The 19,059-nt window shown below is 35.0% G+C and overlaps 1 protein-coding gene across 2 annotated transcripts in view; it reads right to left on the reverse strand.

The window, feature by feature from the left end:
* Window positions 1–19,059, reverse strand: part of LOC129751332 (b(0,+)-type amino acid transporter 1) — a 109,038-nt gene that overhangs the window by 46,339 nt on the left and 43,640 nt on the right. The window contains exons 1-2 of one of the 2 annotated variants that reach the window (XM_055746777.1): window positions 13,181–13,800; window positions 302–427 (exon numbers count right to left, since the gene is read on the reverse strand). In XM_055746777.1, the coding sequence (XP_055602752.1) occupies window positions 302–427; window positions 13,181–13,268 (214 nt within the window). In that variant the 5' untranslated portion in view covers window positions 13,269–13,800. Of the gene's footprint in view, window positions 1–301; window positions 428–13,180; window positions 13,801–19,059 lie in introns of those variants that run through there. The other variant, XM_055746778.1, reaches the window with a different exon arrangement.

Raw genomic sequence — 19,059 nt, forward strand, 5'->3', positions numbered from 1 at the left:
AGAAAAGAGTAGAGTAGAAAAGAGTAGAGTTTCGACATATTAATGTTACACTCGTCATCATATTGACGAATCAGTTGACTTGTATTGAAAAATCTATCCGGTGCCACAGTTAACTGTCAGCTTAGAAGACAAGTGCTTCTGGCAAGACGGCTTTTGGCTTTAAAACTCGGTTAAAAAGTTTTGGTTTTGAATGTTAGAATTGAAATTTGAAGAACTCATCTCAAGATAAGAATTCTCAGATTGGATTTTGGCGTAAGCATTGGAAAAACTGAAACCATCTGGATTGTGGAACAGAACTTACCTGATGAGTCGGTCTCTGCCGTTTCGGACGTCCCTCGCCCAACATTCCCGTTGGGATCTTTGGTTCCGTCACCAACTTGGGCATTCCAGTTTCCTTTTGATACGTCTTTAACTGACACATTATGTCCTGGAATGGGAAGAAAGCAAGAGAAAGACAGATTTTAATATTACTGGAACGAGCTGAGAATTTCCGTACACACGTAGATGCTACGTATAACATCTTCCGCTTCGAGAGAATTGATTAATTTATTGCCTTTTTAATGGACTGCAATCGGTTTGCTGCGAGCTTAGTTGAGATAGATGTTTTTGCGCATTAGTTTTCTCAATTTGTCGTTTGGTGTTGGATTGAATCAAAGTTAGAAACTGGATGGCGATATGGTAATATTTTGTTCCCATTCATTCATTACCTACTTTATTCTCTGCTAATCCATTTGTGAACTACGGTTTTATTGTTTGTTTATTCTTTGAGATGAATATTCATATGTACATTAGACTGAGTCGATTTGGGGTCATTTTCGAATTTCTCAAACCCTGGGGTCTCAAAAGCTTCGTTTTGGTCCAAAACTCTTCCATGATTTTTTGCAGAATTTTTAAGTAACGTTTACATGAGTAAATTTGGACTTTTAGGTTTGTATGGGAAAATTGAATATTTTGTACTGAAAAATCAACATCATTTTTGTTTCTTCTGTGCAACCGAGCCAGCTGGTGGTTTTTGTGCCAATTTATAAATTTCTTACAGGAAATTTTCCGCTGAACAACTTTGTCGAAGGCTGTAAATTCGTATCTTATTAGGCAAAAAAGTTATTAGCTGTTCAACAGAGGTATGTCTTTTGGCATTGATAAACAATAAATTCAATAGACACCACTGTTGTGTGCCTTGCGAGGTATTGCATGACTACTTTTCATGCAATACTTCGTGGGGCACAAGCAGTGGTGTCAATTGAATTTATTGTTTATCAATGCCAAAAGACATACCCCTGTTAAACGGCTAATAACTTTTTTGTTCAATAAGATACGAATTTACAATCTTCGACAAAGTTGTTCAGCGGAAAATTTCCTGTAAGAAATTTATAAATTGGCACAAAAACCACCAGCTGGCTCGGTTGCACAGAAGAAACAAAAATGATGTTGATTTTTCAGTACAAAATATTCAATTTTCCCATATAAACCTAAAGGTCCAAATTTATTCATGTAAACATTACTTAAAAATTCTGCAAAAAATCATGGATGAGTTTTAGACCAAAACGAAGCTTTTGAGACCCCAGGGTTCGAGAAATTCGAAAATGACCCCAAATCGACTCAGTCTAATGTACATGCCTTCATGTCAACAAGGGTATTAATTTATTGCTTAAACGACATTCCATTCATGAAAAAATCAACATACAACTGGTCGAGTCATGTGAATGAAACGTTTATCACCCTCAGGTGTAATTACAATAAGGTTGCCAGATTGCCCGGTGTTATCCGAGTTTGCCCGGATATTTAATACAAAATTTGGGAACAGTCCAGCCCGGCTCGATTGGTCTGATTTCTTTGAAAAATGCTCGGATTTTCCCCAGATCTATTAACTTTGTTTGGCAAATCAATAAAAAAACAATTTGTGTAGTGGATTTTTTTTTATTTATGCCTCCAAAACGAAATTTTTCGGGCAAGCTTGGTCAAAATAATCAAGATTTTTGTTTGGAACCCTAAAATACGATTGGTGAATTTTGGTGAAAATTCATTTTTTTCGATTGTTTTTTTTTTTTTATTTTTATTGAGTAATTTCCGGGTTTTGACTTAATTTGCCCGAATATTTCCCGGATGTTTGATTTTTGATCCAGAAATCAAATGCCCGCACTTTTCCAGGTATTTATATAAAATTGCCTTGATTTTCCGGCCAGAAAATGTGCTGAAAAAGTTCTGACAACCTTAAGTTACAATCTTGGTTGATGTTACAAAACTATTAAATTGAGTTTAATCTCAATTCAGATTAGTTTCCTTGTTGAATCAACTTTGTATTTTGGAATTTGAAATAAGAAAACAAATATTAGAACTGAGCAAAACGAGTTGTATGGCATTTCGAAAAGAGGATTGAGTGAATAAAAATGTTTTCAAGCCTCAAGAATAGCCTGATAATGAACCTCAAACACCTTTGCAATCACAATGCAACATCGCGTTCTTTCGAGCTAACTATTTAGTCGTAGTTGTCTACAAGTTCACCCAAGAATAGTTGAAATTTTCCCCATGACATTTTAACCGGGGTGCCGAGAACCTATGACACGACATGGCATACCCTACGAATTCGCTCTATTTCTGTAGCAAGTCAACAATGACATAGTAAAGCGAGTGATCATTCTTGTCACATTGCTTTCTTTTTGTAATCAACTGAATTCGGTGTTAATCTTAGGCGATAAAATGTCGTCCCTTCAAAAGTGAAGCTAGTGAAATTGGTCAATCAACCAGAATAATACATTTGACATCACTGAAACGCCATCAATGCTTTCTGTAAGAACTGCACGAAAGCGCCTGAATTTATATTACACATTCTAAGCCTTGATACGATTGTAAGGAAAACCTCTGTGTTAGATATCATTATTTCATGAAAACGTTAGACCATCATACGAATTAGAAAAAAAATATTTAAAATTGTTTGGAATATAATATACTGTTTTTGTAAAGAGAACTCAGAAAGAAAGAAAAACAATTGTTACAAAAATTCAATCGCTTAGACTGCATAGAATGTAAACTTGTGATGGCGTTCCGTTACATCATTCGTGCAAAACACCATTCGAGCATAATTGCATAATTCAGCAAGCGAAACAACTTTCTTTCACCTACCCATATATCCTATAGTAACTACCATTCGAATTGAGGGAACGATACCAAGCTAAATATATAGATCAGCGAAAACATCTAATCTACAAACAATTTTCCCTTTCCACACTCATAGACCGTGCCAAGCCGGGCATTTTCGCTTCATTCTGTCACCGAATTCATTGAACTGAAAACATTTCCCGACCAATGAGCGTCATCGTAGCTAGATTATCGGCGTAGTGCGGGTGTCTTCGTTTGTTAGTCGTTGGATTACAAACATGATGTTCGACATTGTTGGCTGAAGCTATAGCTAGCTTCGTTTAGTTAGGTCCGTTTAGTTGAAACATGATTAAAATACACACCAAAATACCGTTTTCCCAATGATTGACAGCAAGAAGGATAATTTAGTTGGTACACTCCTGATGAGTGATAAATTGTTATGGGTCAATCAATTTCTAAAAATTTCTAGACATGCTGGTAAATTTCAGGCCATTTTTTTTTATATTTTTCGAAAAACAAATCTAATACCGTTTTCGTCTAACACAAATTTTATTTTTTGAAGTTTAAACATGGTTTTTGTAAATATTTTGTTTAGATTCGTGTCAAATTTTATATATTTCTGTATCAATTTGGTAGACCCATACGAATTTTTTTCGGTTCAATGACATTACTTCCAATGTTGGTTTATATCCAATATACATAGATCATTGTTAGAGATGAATAAAAAATGAACAGTACAACTGAACAGTAATGTTAGCACCATAGATTTATTAGAAAGGGCATTGAACTTCGAAGACTGGATTCGGTGTCTATCTACAGTGTATAAAAAGAGAGCAATCACTAAATATATAGGGAAAAGGATTGACATGTGATATCAGTCGATGCTACCATATTGTAGGTCCCAAATGGTTGGAATCAATCACTTAACCCTTCGTTTCATAAAGTTACAAATTTGCAACAATTAATTAAAACTGTTCTAAACTTCACATTTAGCTAAAAAGTCAATTTTTTTTTCGATGGGAATAATATTTCTAACTTCAAGATCACGTTCAACTAAAAAAAAATACTTTCAGTGTTTAAAGGTATTCAAAAAACCAACTTGAATCTGAAAAATATGGAATGTGGAAAAAGCCTTATTTTTCAAATTTTTGGCCTAGTATAATTCATATTGAGAATTTTTTTTCGACTCAAAAAAAATATTTTCGTATTCCCACTAAAGTAATTTACATAATAAACAAAATTTAAGATTTTTTTTTTGTTTTTTCTGTGATATAATGGATTTTCAATAACTGTTGCAAATTTGCAACACCATGCAACGGTAGTACCCTAGCAAGTTATATGGGATCCATAGTGTGTTTTCGAAAGTTGCATCGTTAAACAGTGTATTTGTTTCCCGATGAAAGTGTTTTCGTTATTAATGATGTATTATCATGTTTAGGCCGTATTAAGAGGGGGAGGGGAATGAAAAATTGCACCCCCCTCCTTCCCCCTCTGAATAAAGAGGGCCCCCGAGGCGAAAAAAATAAAATGTTTGCTCTAAACCGTTATCAAAACTAGAAAAATTTTATTAAAAGTTCAAAATATATCAAATTTTAAACTAGGACAGGTCCGAATAATTAACTTATTTAGGATTTGTAATTCAGCGTATGTAAAACACATTATTTTAATTTTTTTCCACGGCCCGTTGGTATAACAAACACATATTTTGAATTAAAAAAAATTGTCGGATGCCTTCATAACTTGCAAAACAAACATACATCAATTTTCAAAAGTTCTATATTATTTAACGTGATTCAAATTCAAGTACGGGGCTTTATCCAGAGAGTTTAAAAATTTAATAACAAACAACGAATACATTCTTTTATTTTCCCACTTGAAAATTCAGTACTATCTGCCAACATTCGATAACCGAGTTTTGAAGTATTATTTTGCTTTTTTTTTTTCTTAGAGGTGAATGAATGATTTGATTGAAAATTACAATGCTCATTATTTTTTACTAAAGTATGAGTCGTTTCTTATAATCAATCGACGAAAAATGCTCTTTATTTATACTATTCAACCTTTTCCTGAAAGCTCTGGAAGTGGATTTTAATTTGAAACTTTATGTTATTGAATTTAGTTTTATTTTTATTTCTTTTTTATTCTTAAACTGATTTCAAGTTTGAATTCTAATTTTAGAATCATGTTCCAAATTCTAATGCTTATTCCGAAGAAATCTTATTGTTCTTTTAATTTTGGCAACAAATGATATTTAATAGTTTAATGTTATTTCAATACTCAAGTTTGTTTATTAAAACTGGCATATAGTTATGGTATGATTTAAGATTTAAAATCTTTATCAGAACCAATTTAAATACGGAATTGATTTGTGTTGATTTGTTGATTTGTTCAAGGTTATGTTCAGAAAAGTTGTATCTATAGGTAAGAAGCTTTCCATTTAGCACCTTCAAGCAAACGTGAGGAATAATTCCCTCAGTAGGTGGTAAATTATCGCACTCGCACCAGCTTATCCACTAGACTACAAAGACTCTCGAGAAATCAGCTAGGAGTAGTTCTAGCTGATTTCTCGAGAGTCTTTGTAGTCTAGTGGATAAGCTGGTGCGAGTCTGGTTCCGATGTGCCAGGCTGGGTTCGATTCCCGGTATCGGCGAGACAACTTTTGGGTTCGAATCCCATAAGAAGCCGACAGGTAAGATGTGTTTCCTCTTATAACTGATTATATAAATGTTTAACCAGCTGCCAGCTGGCCAGGTATATACACGGATGCCGGAATACCTCTAAGTAACTTGATTGACTCGTTCTTCCAAAATATACCTACATCAACACAATACTTCACTCTATAACAGTTCATACAAAGCCATGGGGTAGGTCCAAGAATGCATGTGAGCACATACTTAGGCAGAAACTGCGGTGAATCCGTGCACCCATGGTGGATAACCAACATATATAACTACTCCCAGCTAAATTCTCAACTTTCTCGGTGTCCAGAAATCTACATTTGCGAAGTTCCTGTGTGAAATCTTTGATTAGTGCAAAAGAAATTAGGAATAAGCATTCATTTCCAGTTGTCGAGTGTGCAGAAAAAAAGGTGTAACCGTTTCATGTTGTTGCAAATTTGCAACAATTAATATTTTTGCTTAATAACCGAAATATGTGAAAATAATATTTTTTCATTATTTTTCCCTTCATGTATTCATCATTGCGCACTATTGAGAATTTTTTCGAGAAAAAATAAAAAATCATGAAATGAAGGGTTAATCAACTTTTCTGACCGGCACTTGTTCCGAACACTAACTGAAGACATGATAGCTTCAAGTCACGTCCTTGATCCCCTAAATTATCCTTAGCAATGTCTTATGTCAGAGATCAGGAGCAAAAAAAAACTAAGTCTAGTGCTTTCTTTCATTCGTAATTAACAGTTCCAAAGGTTTGATCTCTAAGAAACCTGTCTTCAATCTAGTTAAAACGTTTCTGTAAGGCTGTATGTCACTGTTTTTCAAGAATAATGAATAAGGCTTTTTAAGGCTATTGAGCATTCAATAAATTTTTATATTATATTTGTCTCCTAGTCACTGGAGAAAAAAAATACCATTCGAAGTGATCTGTACGATTACATTTGAAAGTCTAAAAGAGTAGAGAAAGTTGTATATGGCATGTGTAGAAATAAAGCATTTTTGTTGGTTTTGGAATTAGCTAAATGCTTTCTCCACTAGAATATAAATTGGATTTCAACAAACCCATTTGTAGCTATATTCCTATGCTAAAGCTTAGTTCTTTTAGAAATGGGACACTTTCATTTGCTAATAGCTCGTTTACTAGATATCGGATATTCAAAATTTGGACAGCGTTTTGTTGCCTGTAAAAAGTACTATTCGACCTATTTTTTTCAAAATTTTAAATTGACGCGTTTTTGAATTATGTACGATGCAAGAGAAAAAGAAAAAAATAATTTTGCACAGTTTCCATTAAAATTCGTCATTATCCAATTGTTAGCTGACAAAACCGTTGATTATTCAAAGAATTACTGAGTTTTTGTGGTGAATAAGTATGTAAACACTGTCAATAATGTCCACAAAGTTCAAATCAAGCATTGGAGTGAAGCACAAGATCGGCAACTACGGTTGAGGGTAATCTGGGAAGTCAAGTCTCATACTAGTATTTTTAATTTTCAAAAAACGAAAAACTAAGGGTAGATCGCTGAAATGTCTAAAACAATTTTCTCCGATAAGCTGAAAGTGTTGCCTAATGATAACTCATTCAAACCCAACCTCAAACAACCATTTTTTGCTAGTTCCAGAGCTCGTAAGCTGTATAGCCGGTACCGAAGCTATGGGACAGATGATTTCTGATGAACGACAAAACTTATGAAATACCCTATTTTAAATAAATTCCAGCGTTTGAATCCTAACCATGTCTGCTCGTTGCAAGATCCCGAGTATATTAAAGTATGTATTTGCTGGTTATTCTGTATCAAATTATAATGATTTGCTAGAATTCTTCTCCTGCGAAAAAAAAACAAAAATTTTCAAAACGAAACTTTGGTTTTCGCTGTTATTAAAAGCCAAAAAAGAGTAATCTTGTATGTTCCACCCGCAACCTACGATTTATACTAACCGATTTTATCTTATTATAACATCTTATGATGGTTTTACTTCGTTATTGTCAGATTTTTCCAGGAGAAATTCCATTAAAAACGTTCAAAAATGTGGTCGAAAATAATCAAATTTGTTCATATCGAAACTACTGTATCCACTAAAATGCTTCCAGTTTCTTTTAAAAGAGAAGTATTGGATCAAAAAGTATCAGAAATTGAAGAAGGAGGGTGAAGCCATCTAAAATATAGATTTGACGAAGTATAAGTTGGAAAAACTGATCAATACCATGACTGAAAAAAGTGTGCGCCGGCCAATGGGAGATACCAAGAATAAAACAGAAATTTCTCTAAGAAAAAACTATAAATAATTTTTTTGAAATTTTTTCATGGAATATCATAACATTACCTTCATTTTCTTCAAAGAAAGTATTTCGATCAAACGAATGGTTTTTGAGATACACGCATTCGTAACTGTCCCATTTCTAAAAGAACTACGCTTTATTCTGATGTACGTTCCATATACATTGTAGAATGGTCGTATTTAAGTTACAAAAACTGCTTTTACCCAACAAAGCGATTTCTTCTTTCTGGCGATGAAATCGATGTGCAAAAAACGAAAAAATGTTCAAGGAAAACAGATGTACAGATCAATCAAATAAGCTCAATACGAATAATCGTTCGAGCATAAAATAATATCAACATACGAGTCGTACAGTACGAGTACGCGCGTTGTTTTTTTTCTCTCTCTCTATGATCCATCGCATGAACGATGTCTTATCCTTTTAAATATATTGATTCTGGCTTGGTCAGGATCGAATGATTAAATGGGACCAACTATAGACGACAAAACCATCGCATCGTATAATGACGAAAAACTGTCAAGTAAGGTAGATCTGAGCAGAAATGTTTCTAATAAAATATTTTGCTGTTCTGATTTCTGTCATGACATTATATCACTAAAACAAAAACTTAAACTATGATTTTTTTTCTTCACCGACAAACGAAAATTTCTCAACGTTTAGTACAAATCATCTCACAAAACGGTACACCTAGGTCGACGATACGGAATCTACTCACGCGGGTCAGACAAATCAATCATCAATGTGTCAATTAGGAACTCATTAATGACGATGAACCCGTCAGGGAGCGGTTTGAACGATATTGGTTGGAAATGTGCTATTTCGCTAGCGGTGGGTTTTCTCCTTACTGAATCGAACGAAACGATTGTTGTCTTTACAAGTTTCCGTTAATTGTGGTTAAACCATGACCGAGTTGGATGTCGGTTTGAACTTTGAATTTTAAATTTTGAGTTTCGGCTTCTAGTTTGTGATTTTTTTAAATTAATATAGTTTTACTAAGAATTACCACCGAACATAAACATAAGTTTAAAAAAACGTGAGGAAAACAGGTAGCGTGTACAGAATAGAAAAACAAATGTGATTTATGCAAATTAGAGATACGATAAAAAATTGATTATAGTAAATGTAAATGTTTTTTCGACGTCCATGAAAATAAATGATCTGCAATTAAAATTTGTTTATCAATACAAATGTTATATTAAATTCAAAATTTTTTTAAAAGTGTTTGTGCTCAACTGCACCAAATAAGTCAAAGTCTCAACGTTCTAAATTAAAATGAAATGTTTGATTTTTCTATAACTCTTAGTTGTGATGATAACTGATCAAAAATAAAATTATCATCAGTTTCCCGAACGTTTAGACGCTTATTAATGTCGAACGAAAAAACGCATATCATAAAAAAAAATATTCTGAATCAGTATTATTTCAAATCGGTGTCTAGATTTTGTCTTGGAAATCCGTTTCGAGGTACCTACATACATACATACAAATCCGTTTCGAGGTTAGAGTACCTACTTTCGAAAAATTTCAGAAATTTGTATATAAGATTAGTAGATTTTTTTGATTTTTTAGAATATAATTTGAGTTTAAGCTTTACAATTGAAAAATATAGATGATGATATGATTAGAAATGAAAATTTCTTTTTTCGGAAGTTTGTAAAAAAAGATTAAAATGAATTTCAACGACTGTTCTGTGTTCCCCATTTACATGAACTCAAAATTGTTGGGAAAATATCCTTGAAATTTAAACCTCTAGCACCAAATTTTTGTTTTCGCTGAAAAATTCTGAGAAGCTAAGTTTTATGATTACTAACAACTTTTGTTTTACGGAAAATTCTATAGACGAAGAATAATTTTAGACAAATTTTTCAAAAATTTCATGAACACAGGGGTAAACGAACTTAACTTTCAGTACTTTTTCGGTTGTTATTTTTACACACTTCAACCATGTTTCTGAATTTTGAAACATATTAAGACAGACTAATAGCTATATTTTTATATAATTTTTGCTAAACTTGTTCAACATATAACTGGAATATTTAAACTTACATATATAAAAAGTGATTATTGTACACATTTTTAGAGTTGTGGTCGTTGTTTATCAACCTCGTTTTTAGACGGGATTTATATTTCATCTTTCTACCTAAGTTAGGATTTTTTTTCTCAAAAAAATCAATCCATGGCAACTTTTAGACCTATCAGCCAATCAGTTTTTAAGATCTAATAACACATAGATCAAGGGTTTCCAAATTGATAGTTTTTCGAAAAATAGATTCATTTGCAGTTTTTTCATGTTTTTAAGCTTCTCTTGGCTGTAGCTTTTTGTTAACATATTTTGAAACATTCTGCGCAAAAGTAAGTAAAAATAAATAGGATATGTTTTTATGCCGAGTAACAAAAAATAAACCAAATCCCTCTTGAGTGCTGAGTTCGTTTTTAAAATTGATTAAAAAATCTCCTTGACAAGAAAAACCTGTCATCTCAATTAAAAAGTGGAAAACAAAACTTCTTAAGTTGGAAAAAAGATTTTTTCTAAAAAAAATTTAAAAAAATTTAGAATTGAATTTCATAAACACGATTATCATGTAGATACAACATAAACTAAACACATAAGATATTTGATTTAATTATCTCTGTTGATGAAAAAAAATCCTTTGATAGTAATAAACATAAATTACCTTTACCATTAAATCAGTTTCACATTTTTCATTCGAAATACAATTGTTACATAAAATAATGGTTGCAGATAAATGTCATATTAAGATTCCAGATTTCAGATTTGAGATTCACTTGTCAGATTTCAGTTTCCGATCCAATGTAAGATTCGATTTCAGATTAGGATCCAGATTTCAGAATCAAACTCAGATTTGAGACTTCAGATTAAAGATTAATTCAGAATTTAAACTTCATATGTAAGGTTTAGATTTCAAGTTCAGATTTAAGATTCGGATTGAGATTTTAAATTCAGATTTCAGACTCCAGATTCAGATTTCAGATTCAGATTTCAGATTTTAGATTCAGATATCAAATTCAGATTCAGATTTCAGATTCAGATGTAAAATTCAGATTTCGATTTTAGATTCAGATTTCAGAATCAGATTTCAGATTCAGATTCAATTTTCAGATTCAGATTTTGATTTTAAGATTCAGATTTCAAATTCAGATATCAGATTCAGGTTCAGATTTTAGGTTTCAGATTCACATTCAGATTTGGATTCAAATTTCAGATTCAGGTTCCAAATTCTGATACTGATTTCAGATTTCGATTTTAGGTTCAGATTTCAGATTACAGATTCAGATTTCACAATCAGATTCAGATTTTAGATTCGGATTCAGATTACAGATTCAGATTTTAGATTTTAGATTCAGAAGTCAAATTCAGATTCCTATTTCAGATTCAGATTCTTAATTTCTGATTCAGATTCGGATTCAGATTTCTGATTTAAGATTTCAAACTAAGATTTTGGATTCAGATTTCAAATTCAGATTTCAGACTCAGATTTCAGATTGAGTTGAAGATTTCAGATTCAGATTTCAAATCCAGATTTCAGATTCTGATTTCAAATTCAGATGCAGATTTCAGATTTCAGATAACAGATTCTGATTTCAGATAACAGATTCAGATTTCAGATTTAGTTTCAGATAACAGATTTAAATTTTAGATTTCAGATCCATGTTTCAGATTCAGATTTCAGATTCAGATTTCATAGTCAGCAGATTTCACATTCAGATTTCAGACTCAGGTTCAGATTGAGTTTTTAGATTTCAGATTCAGAATCGGATTCAAATTTAAAATGTGTTTCTTTGTTTCAATATTCAGATTTTAGATTACCATTTCAGAATATTGTTTTTAGATTTTATTCCTAAAATCCATAATTTTTTTTTTTCAATTTTTTTCTTTGTATGCGGGGAGGAGCTTCCAGACTCTAAGCATTTCGAGAGTTATACTCGATTTTTTTTTAAAAAATAAGTAGTATGTGTACATTTTTTTATATTTTCACTTCATTGAGTCATTCACATATTTTTTCATCTTCAATATGATATTCATGTCACAAAATGATCGTAACGCCAACCACTCGCCCAATTGTCCACTGAGATTTTCGGCCTTTTAATCCTCTCTGGTTCATTTTCATAATATTTATGTTTTAAATCTTGTTTAATTTCACCAAATCTGAAGCAATAAAGCGCTTTAGTAACAAAACATGAGTACATTATCAAACAAGTAATTGCGCTTAATACACTAAATTAAAGCTCATCACAAATCACATTAATTGAAAATCTTCAGCACAATTTTTATTTGATCTTTTACACCCCATTGTTCAAACTAGTTCTTTTTTTTTTCAAGAACAGAAAGCTTTTCCTTTGGCACAAGTTCACTTAGTCACTGAGAAACTAATCAACAGATGTTTTGTTTGTTTTTTGAATTATCTTCCAAATAAGGTGAACACAAGCGTCTGGTATCATTAATGTTTGCCCCGTTGATATATTTTCGAATGACGCACAGCATTGTTGTTACATTGTAGAGTAACATGCTCACAAAAATAGCCCGCAGCTTCCTATTTATCACTCCATTGCAGTGTTAATTTTCAGATGACAGGCATCCAATTAGAGATGTTTTTGGATGAATAATTAGATTTTTTTTTTCGTTTAAGGAACTTAATTCTTAATTGATGTTCAGCATTCCTAGAACGGAACTTGGGGAAAAAAAATACCCGTCACAATTCGCGAAACGTATTTTCCCTGCTGGTCTCGTTCACTGAACCAATTGATCAATCATCACCATTGCGATCTACTGTCACTATATTCTCCGTATTACGATCGAGAGCAAACAAACGGCCTTGAATGGCGATCATGTTTGGATCGAGTGATATCGAATCGGAAAGTGCAACAATGAAGCAACTCCCATTGAAAAAAACATCGATCGACTCGACGGCTTAAAATTGGGTAGTTCATGGAGCCGCATGGTATTTTTATCTTTTTATTTCAAGTATAGTTATCGTGGCACCTGTTGAATGCGTTTCACTTTTCTCCAATTGGGTGTGTTAACAAATGGTGCTGTCACGTGGTGCACTTAATACAATATTTTTCTAACGGTTACGTAAGCATCACAAGAAATAAATTCCCAAATCACCTGTAAAGCTATTATCGGAGTCTGAACTGTGTTTCCGACAGTCATGACCAGCTGCTGACGAGAAAAATTGCGAAAGTGAATCACGCATGGCATGGGCGTTGCAATCTGTCGGACGTGAGTTTGCCACCCGCCGTGAAAATCCGCGATCCAGCACACTGGCTTAACGGCAGAAGTGGACGTGCGTGAATGAAATTCTTCTTTTTCTTCCTCTCACCAGTCCACCGGGTGTCAGGTTCAGTGTGCGCTAAGGCACACACAGTAGACACTAACCCAAATCACACCAGTACAGACACGAAAAAAACCACTAGCGCCCCCTCACCGGATAACTAATTTGGGGCTGACGCAAGGACAAATAACTACCGCGAAACCGAGAGGCGCAGAGTAAGATTTTTCCCGGCGCGCGCGCTTTCCGATTCCTGTGTGATCCCGATGCTGACCGGTTTAGTTTTGCGAATGTACTGAAAAGTATGATTTCCCCACAAGTGCTTTTTTATAGAAAACGACGAAGACGATGATCGCCGCGCCGATCGCTGACTGGCCGCGCGGTTTCGGGTGCGAAAAATATACGAGTCCCCGACGCGTCTGCGCGCATCCCGGATCGCGCTCTTAGAGCTGAACACGATGATCTTCTTCGAGGGAGACAATTGATTGTTCTGATCTGTCAACCAGCAACCCGAAGACCGTTTCCCCGCAACGTCAACGCTGAGTTATGGGAAAATGTTTTTAATTTTCATTTATTTTTCTCTCGCCTCCAATCCAATCCTGTTCGACTAGTAGGTAATTGTTTCCACAATTTATACCTTTTTATGATTGTTGATAAATTCTGAGTGTGTTTTCCTAGCCACTTTTCACTAGGCTCCCCTCCTAGCGAATGCAACGAGACTACATTATTTGATCTCTTAAACGAGACGAGAAGAAGGAGGTGTGAATGTTTACCGATATCGCGATGCCATGCGGTTGTGGATGATGGCAAGGCATCAACAGTGCCTTTTAAGAAAGCAAACGCGATCAAGATGATGATGTTAATGGTACGATTCGGGAAAGACTGACCGAATCTAAACGAACCGTAACCACCGAAAGCCCAAAGAAACGATAAATTTCGGTTAGGGTTGATCGTATAGCTAGTAAATACCGCGATATTTTGTAAAAGGATAGTTATTATTTTTAATTGTAAACCCATGAATGTACTCACTACAATTTTTTCACATGGTTGGGCGAAGAGAACTCAGAAAAACATACCACAATAAAACTTTGCAAAACTCTTTTACACCAGTGTTAAAAATCGACGACCTCAAACGATTGCCCTGGGGAACCTTATTAAACAAGGGTAGGTTAACCGATGAATAGTTTGCACTATCATATAAAATGCTGGTCCAAGAAAAGCGATATGTTCCGAAATCCTACCCTTGAAGGATGAATTTATCCTTCGATTTGTCAGAAGGAACCGTATCAATCTTCAACTCATTTTGACTTCGTTAAGTTGATAGTTGTCATATAGGGTGTCCCATCATGTCTTAACATGATTTTGATACAACCCTGCTCATTCCGGAGGACAGCTGATTTCTGCTGTGTATTTTCGCAACATTTCGCTGAGTCAGTTAGCGAAAATGGAAGATTATTGGAGCGGTCTGAAATGCGATTCAGAAGTATGCATAGAAAAGCAGCTTCGTGGACAAAAAATATATGGGCGGAAACTGGGTCCGGTGGAAAAAACTTTGGACCGGAACTTTGGAAATCAGGCGTGTTTACACCAGTAAGAAGGCTGCCTCAGTTCGGAATGTGGCCAAAAAAGTAGAATCTCCGTTTGGCAAGCCCTTTCGTGACCACTGCCGTAATGATGAAAGTGATCAAAAAAATTCATTCCATGGGATATAATCATGAAATGGATGAAACAATGATCGATATGGATTTCCCGAGTGGGCAACTAAATGGCTGTATTCGTATCTGCTGAATCGTCAAGGCTTCATAAACATTCGTGGGACTAACTCCTCCGTATTCGACATGCCGCCTGGTGTTCCGCAGGGTAGTCATTGCAGATGATCTTAAAATCTACCGGACCATTGATTCGATATTGGATTGTGTTGTGCTTCAGGAGGACGTCGATCGATTATTAGTATGGTGCGGACTACACGGTATGGAAAAATCTAAGTGTATAAGCTTTTTAAGAACTAAGCCTCTGTTGTCTACGACTGCGGTTTAAGGAACACCTCTCTCGAAAGAGTAACCTTTACTAAAGATCTCGGAATAACGTTTGACCAAAAGCTCTCATTCGTTCAACACACCGCGACCACTGCAGCCAAAGCCTTTGCTTCCTGCGTCACTTTGCTCTCTACACTACATTCAGCTTCGAGGACCCGTATGCTCTGAAAACAGTTGTCTGCTCATTAGTACGCAGTGTTCTGGAATATGCGGTACCGGTCTGGGCACCCTACCACTCTGTTCACAGCGAAAGACTCGAAAGGATTCAGAAAAAATTCCTCCGCTACGCCCTGCGACGATTGCCATGGCAAGATCCCGTACGGTTACACCCTATTCTGAGAGGGGTGCCTTGCTATCAATGACGTCTTTGAGCCAAAGAAAAACTTTTCTACAGCGCACCTTCGTCTACGATATCTTGACAAATGCCGTTGACTGCCCGCAATTGCTCCAAAGATTGAACATACACGTTCCAGCACGCCGACTGAGTAATCAAACCATGTTTTGGCTGCCAAAAAGCAGGATAGTCTTCGGACAGAATCACCCCTTTTTTCGATGTTGTGAAGTTTTTAATGCTGTTTCTCACTTGTTTGACTATCGTTTTACAAAATTTAAGTTTAAATGTGCAATCCGTGACGTCACCTAAATTATTGTTTTGTAATTTAATTATAAGCTAAACTTAAACAATCAGTCTGTATGACTATAGTCAAAGACTCCAGAAATAAATAAATAAATAATGTGTATTTGTTTCTCATGCCTGACAACGATACAGCACGAGAGAAGTGTTTCTAACAAAAAACTGCGTACGATTAAAAACAGCACCATCCCTTGTATTGACGAGCCATCAACTAGTTATCCTGATGAAGATGATATAAACACAAGACTGATTTAGCTGTTTAGGTTCCACTTAATTGATACATTTGTCTTTGTCTTTATTTATTTATTTGTTTATTCTGATCAACAGATCGCATATAGATCCAAATGATGACTTAAAATTAAATTAAAACAAAACACCTAGGTCTAACTACGGGGTCCTCAACGCACTAATGTGCGAGCGTAAAATCCATCATCCACAAGTTCGGGGAACACTATACGTTCGATGATTTGCCAGGAAGAGACAGAGACTAGGACCATCTGACCCAAATCTGGACCGTAGGTAATCAACCTCATCAACCGGAATCGATCGATGTCTATACGGGATTTGGCGGAAAAAGCTGGGACATCGATCGGAATGATACAGCGGAACAACCTGAAGACATACAAGAAGCAGAAAATTTCCAAACAAACGGCTGAACAAAAATCACGAGCCAAAATCAGAGCCCGGAAGCTGTATCATCGGATTTTGCAGAAGCCAGATGCGTGCATTCTCATGGACGATGAAACTTATGTAAAAGAGGATTCAAGTACTCTTCCGGGACCACAATTCTACACTGTAGCATTTGGGGAGGATGTGAGTGACCACGAGAAGTCGATTGAGGTGGAAAAAATTGGTCAAAAAGTGCTTGTGTGGCGGACAATCTGCTCCTGCGAATTGAAATTGGCGAGTTACTTTACAAAAGGAACAATAAATGCCGATATCTACCAAAAGGAGTGTTTGTAGAAAAGGTTGCTGCCATTATATAAGAAACATACGACTCCACCATTGTTCTGGCAGGATTGGGCGTCAGCCCACTACGCTAAATCCACTCTTAGATGGTTTGAGGATAACGATGTAGATTTCGTTGAGAAAAATATTAACCCACTAAACTGCCCCCAGCTTCGCCCCATAGAACAATATTGGGCTATTGTCAAGAGAGTTTTCAAGAAGGATGGTAAGGCCAACAGGACCATGGCGGTTTTCAAAAAAAATTGGAATGCTGCGGCCAAGAAGTGTGATCAATCAGCTGTACAAAACATAATGAAACGCATCAAGCGTTAAGTCCGAGAATATTACCAATAATTACTTTTTTACTTGTATTTCTTTATAAGCTGTAAGAATAAGCTTTTTAAAACACTTCCGAACTGTTTCTTTGTTTGAATCATCAAAAAAATCAATACAATGAAAAGAAATGTGTTTATAACTTATTTTCGATACACTCCTTATAATGGCCTGCTTCTTATTAAGTTTAATCATTACACACCTGAAATATTTGTTTTTCGTTTTTCATAAAACAATGAAAAAAAGTTTTTGCTAGAAAAACTTCTTTCCCTTAAGAATGCTCACTTTGCGATGTTTAGAAGAGTTGTAGACCACATTATTTCCTACTACCAATTCATCGAATTCTAAGATGGCCATTTTTTATAAATCAACATTATGTTTTTAGTTTGCATTTTTTTCAGTGTAGGATTTCCACTTACTTTTACCATCAATTATTACAATCGAAGCTCTTATTTCTTTGAAATCAGTACCTACAATAAATTCAACAAATCAGTTTTTGAATTAAAGGTTTACACTCTACACTGAATCTACACTGAAAAAATAAATTACATGATTTTGAAAAAAAAACTATGAAAAAGTTTTGGTTAGAAAAGCTTTTTTCCCTCAAATATGCACAAGTTGTAATATATGCGACGACTTGTAGGCCTTATTATTACCCGGCTTATACCGTATTTGTTTATGTCGAATGTTGCACTGGTGCACCACTAGATGCTGTCAAACTGTTTGTTTATTCGGACGGTGTTGCACTGGTTTTGACCTGGTGTTGCACTGCCATCGGGCGGTGGTGCCCCGAAACTTTTGTCAGTGTTGCGAGGGAGCGTGTGGATGAGTGAGCTAGCAATACACTGGTGACGATTTGTGTTTGTTTTTGTCGGGTACGGTGGAACACTGATCGAGGGGATGGCATTTTTGTGGAAAATTGAGTTTTGGTTTTTGAAATTCATTTTTCTCAGTGTAGGATTTTAAAATATTTTTGTCAATTTTTTTTTCTAAAAATTCCATTAATTTTCCAAAACATTATCATGAACCACATTTGTGTAGGAGTTGTTATTTTCGAACTAAAAATGTTTATAAAATTTATGTCTAAAAAGTTTGGCCCTTTTTAAATGTTAGTCTAGGTAATTATGGATAAGATTTATTTGGTTTCTTTCAGACATATGCAATGAGGTTTGCTGGGAGGATAATGCCAGTTATTAGAAAGCTTGTTAATGCCAGTTCGGCATAGAATATTATACCGATAATTCCACCTCCAAGGAAGTTCATTATTGGAGTAGAGTCTGATTTGTGGGTGTAGCCGCAGCTAGAACTCAACATGGCGGTCGAACCATCCATAATCAACTGCATCGCAGAACGTAGTGCCAGCTCTATTCGGTACTTCTTCTTCGATACGGTTGATTGGTGGGGGATAAAAAATTCAGAAACTGGTCAATAGACTGCCTCAAATTTGTATGGGAAATTTCAAGCTTGTGAAATGTTATGCGCTGCAGGTTTAAATTAATCCTTTGCCTAGTACAAGGTTTCATGCCAAATTTGGGCCAGATCGGATCTCGGGAAGGGGTCACTCAACGACCCTGAAGTTTGTATGGGATTTTGAGACATTTTATTCGGAAAAAACACGAAAATCCAGTTTTTCATGAATAACTTTGGTCCCCTTTGGCCGATTGTTTTGAAAACAGTTTTTTCTTAAAGCCTAAATTATAACAAATATTTTATCCGAAGACTGCATTTCGATTCGACTTTTGATAAAAAAGTTATTAGACTTCAA

Source organism: Uranotaenia lowii, chromosome 3 (assembly GCF_029784155.1).
Source record: "Uranotaenia lowii strain MFRU-FL chromosome 3, ASM2978415v1, whole genome shotgun sequence".
NCBI lineage: Eukaryota > Metazoa > Arthropoda > Insecta > Diptera > Culicidae > Uranotaenia > Uranotaenia lowii.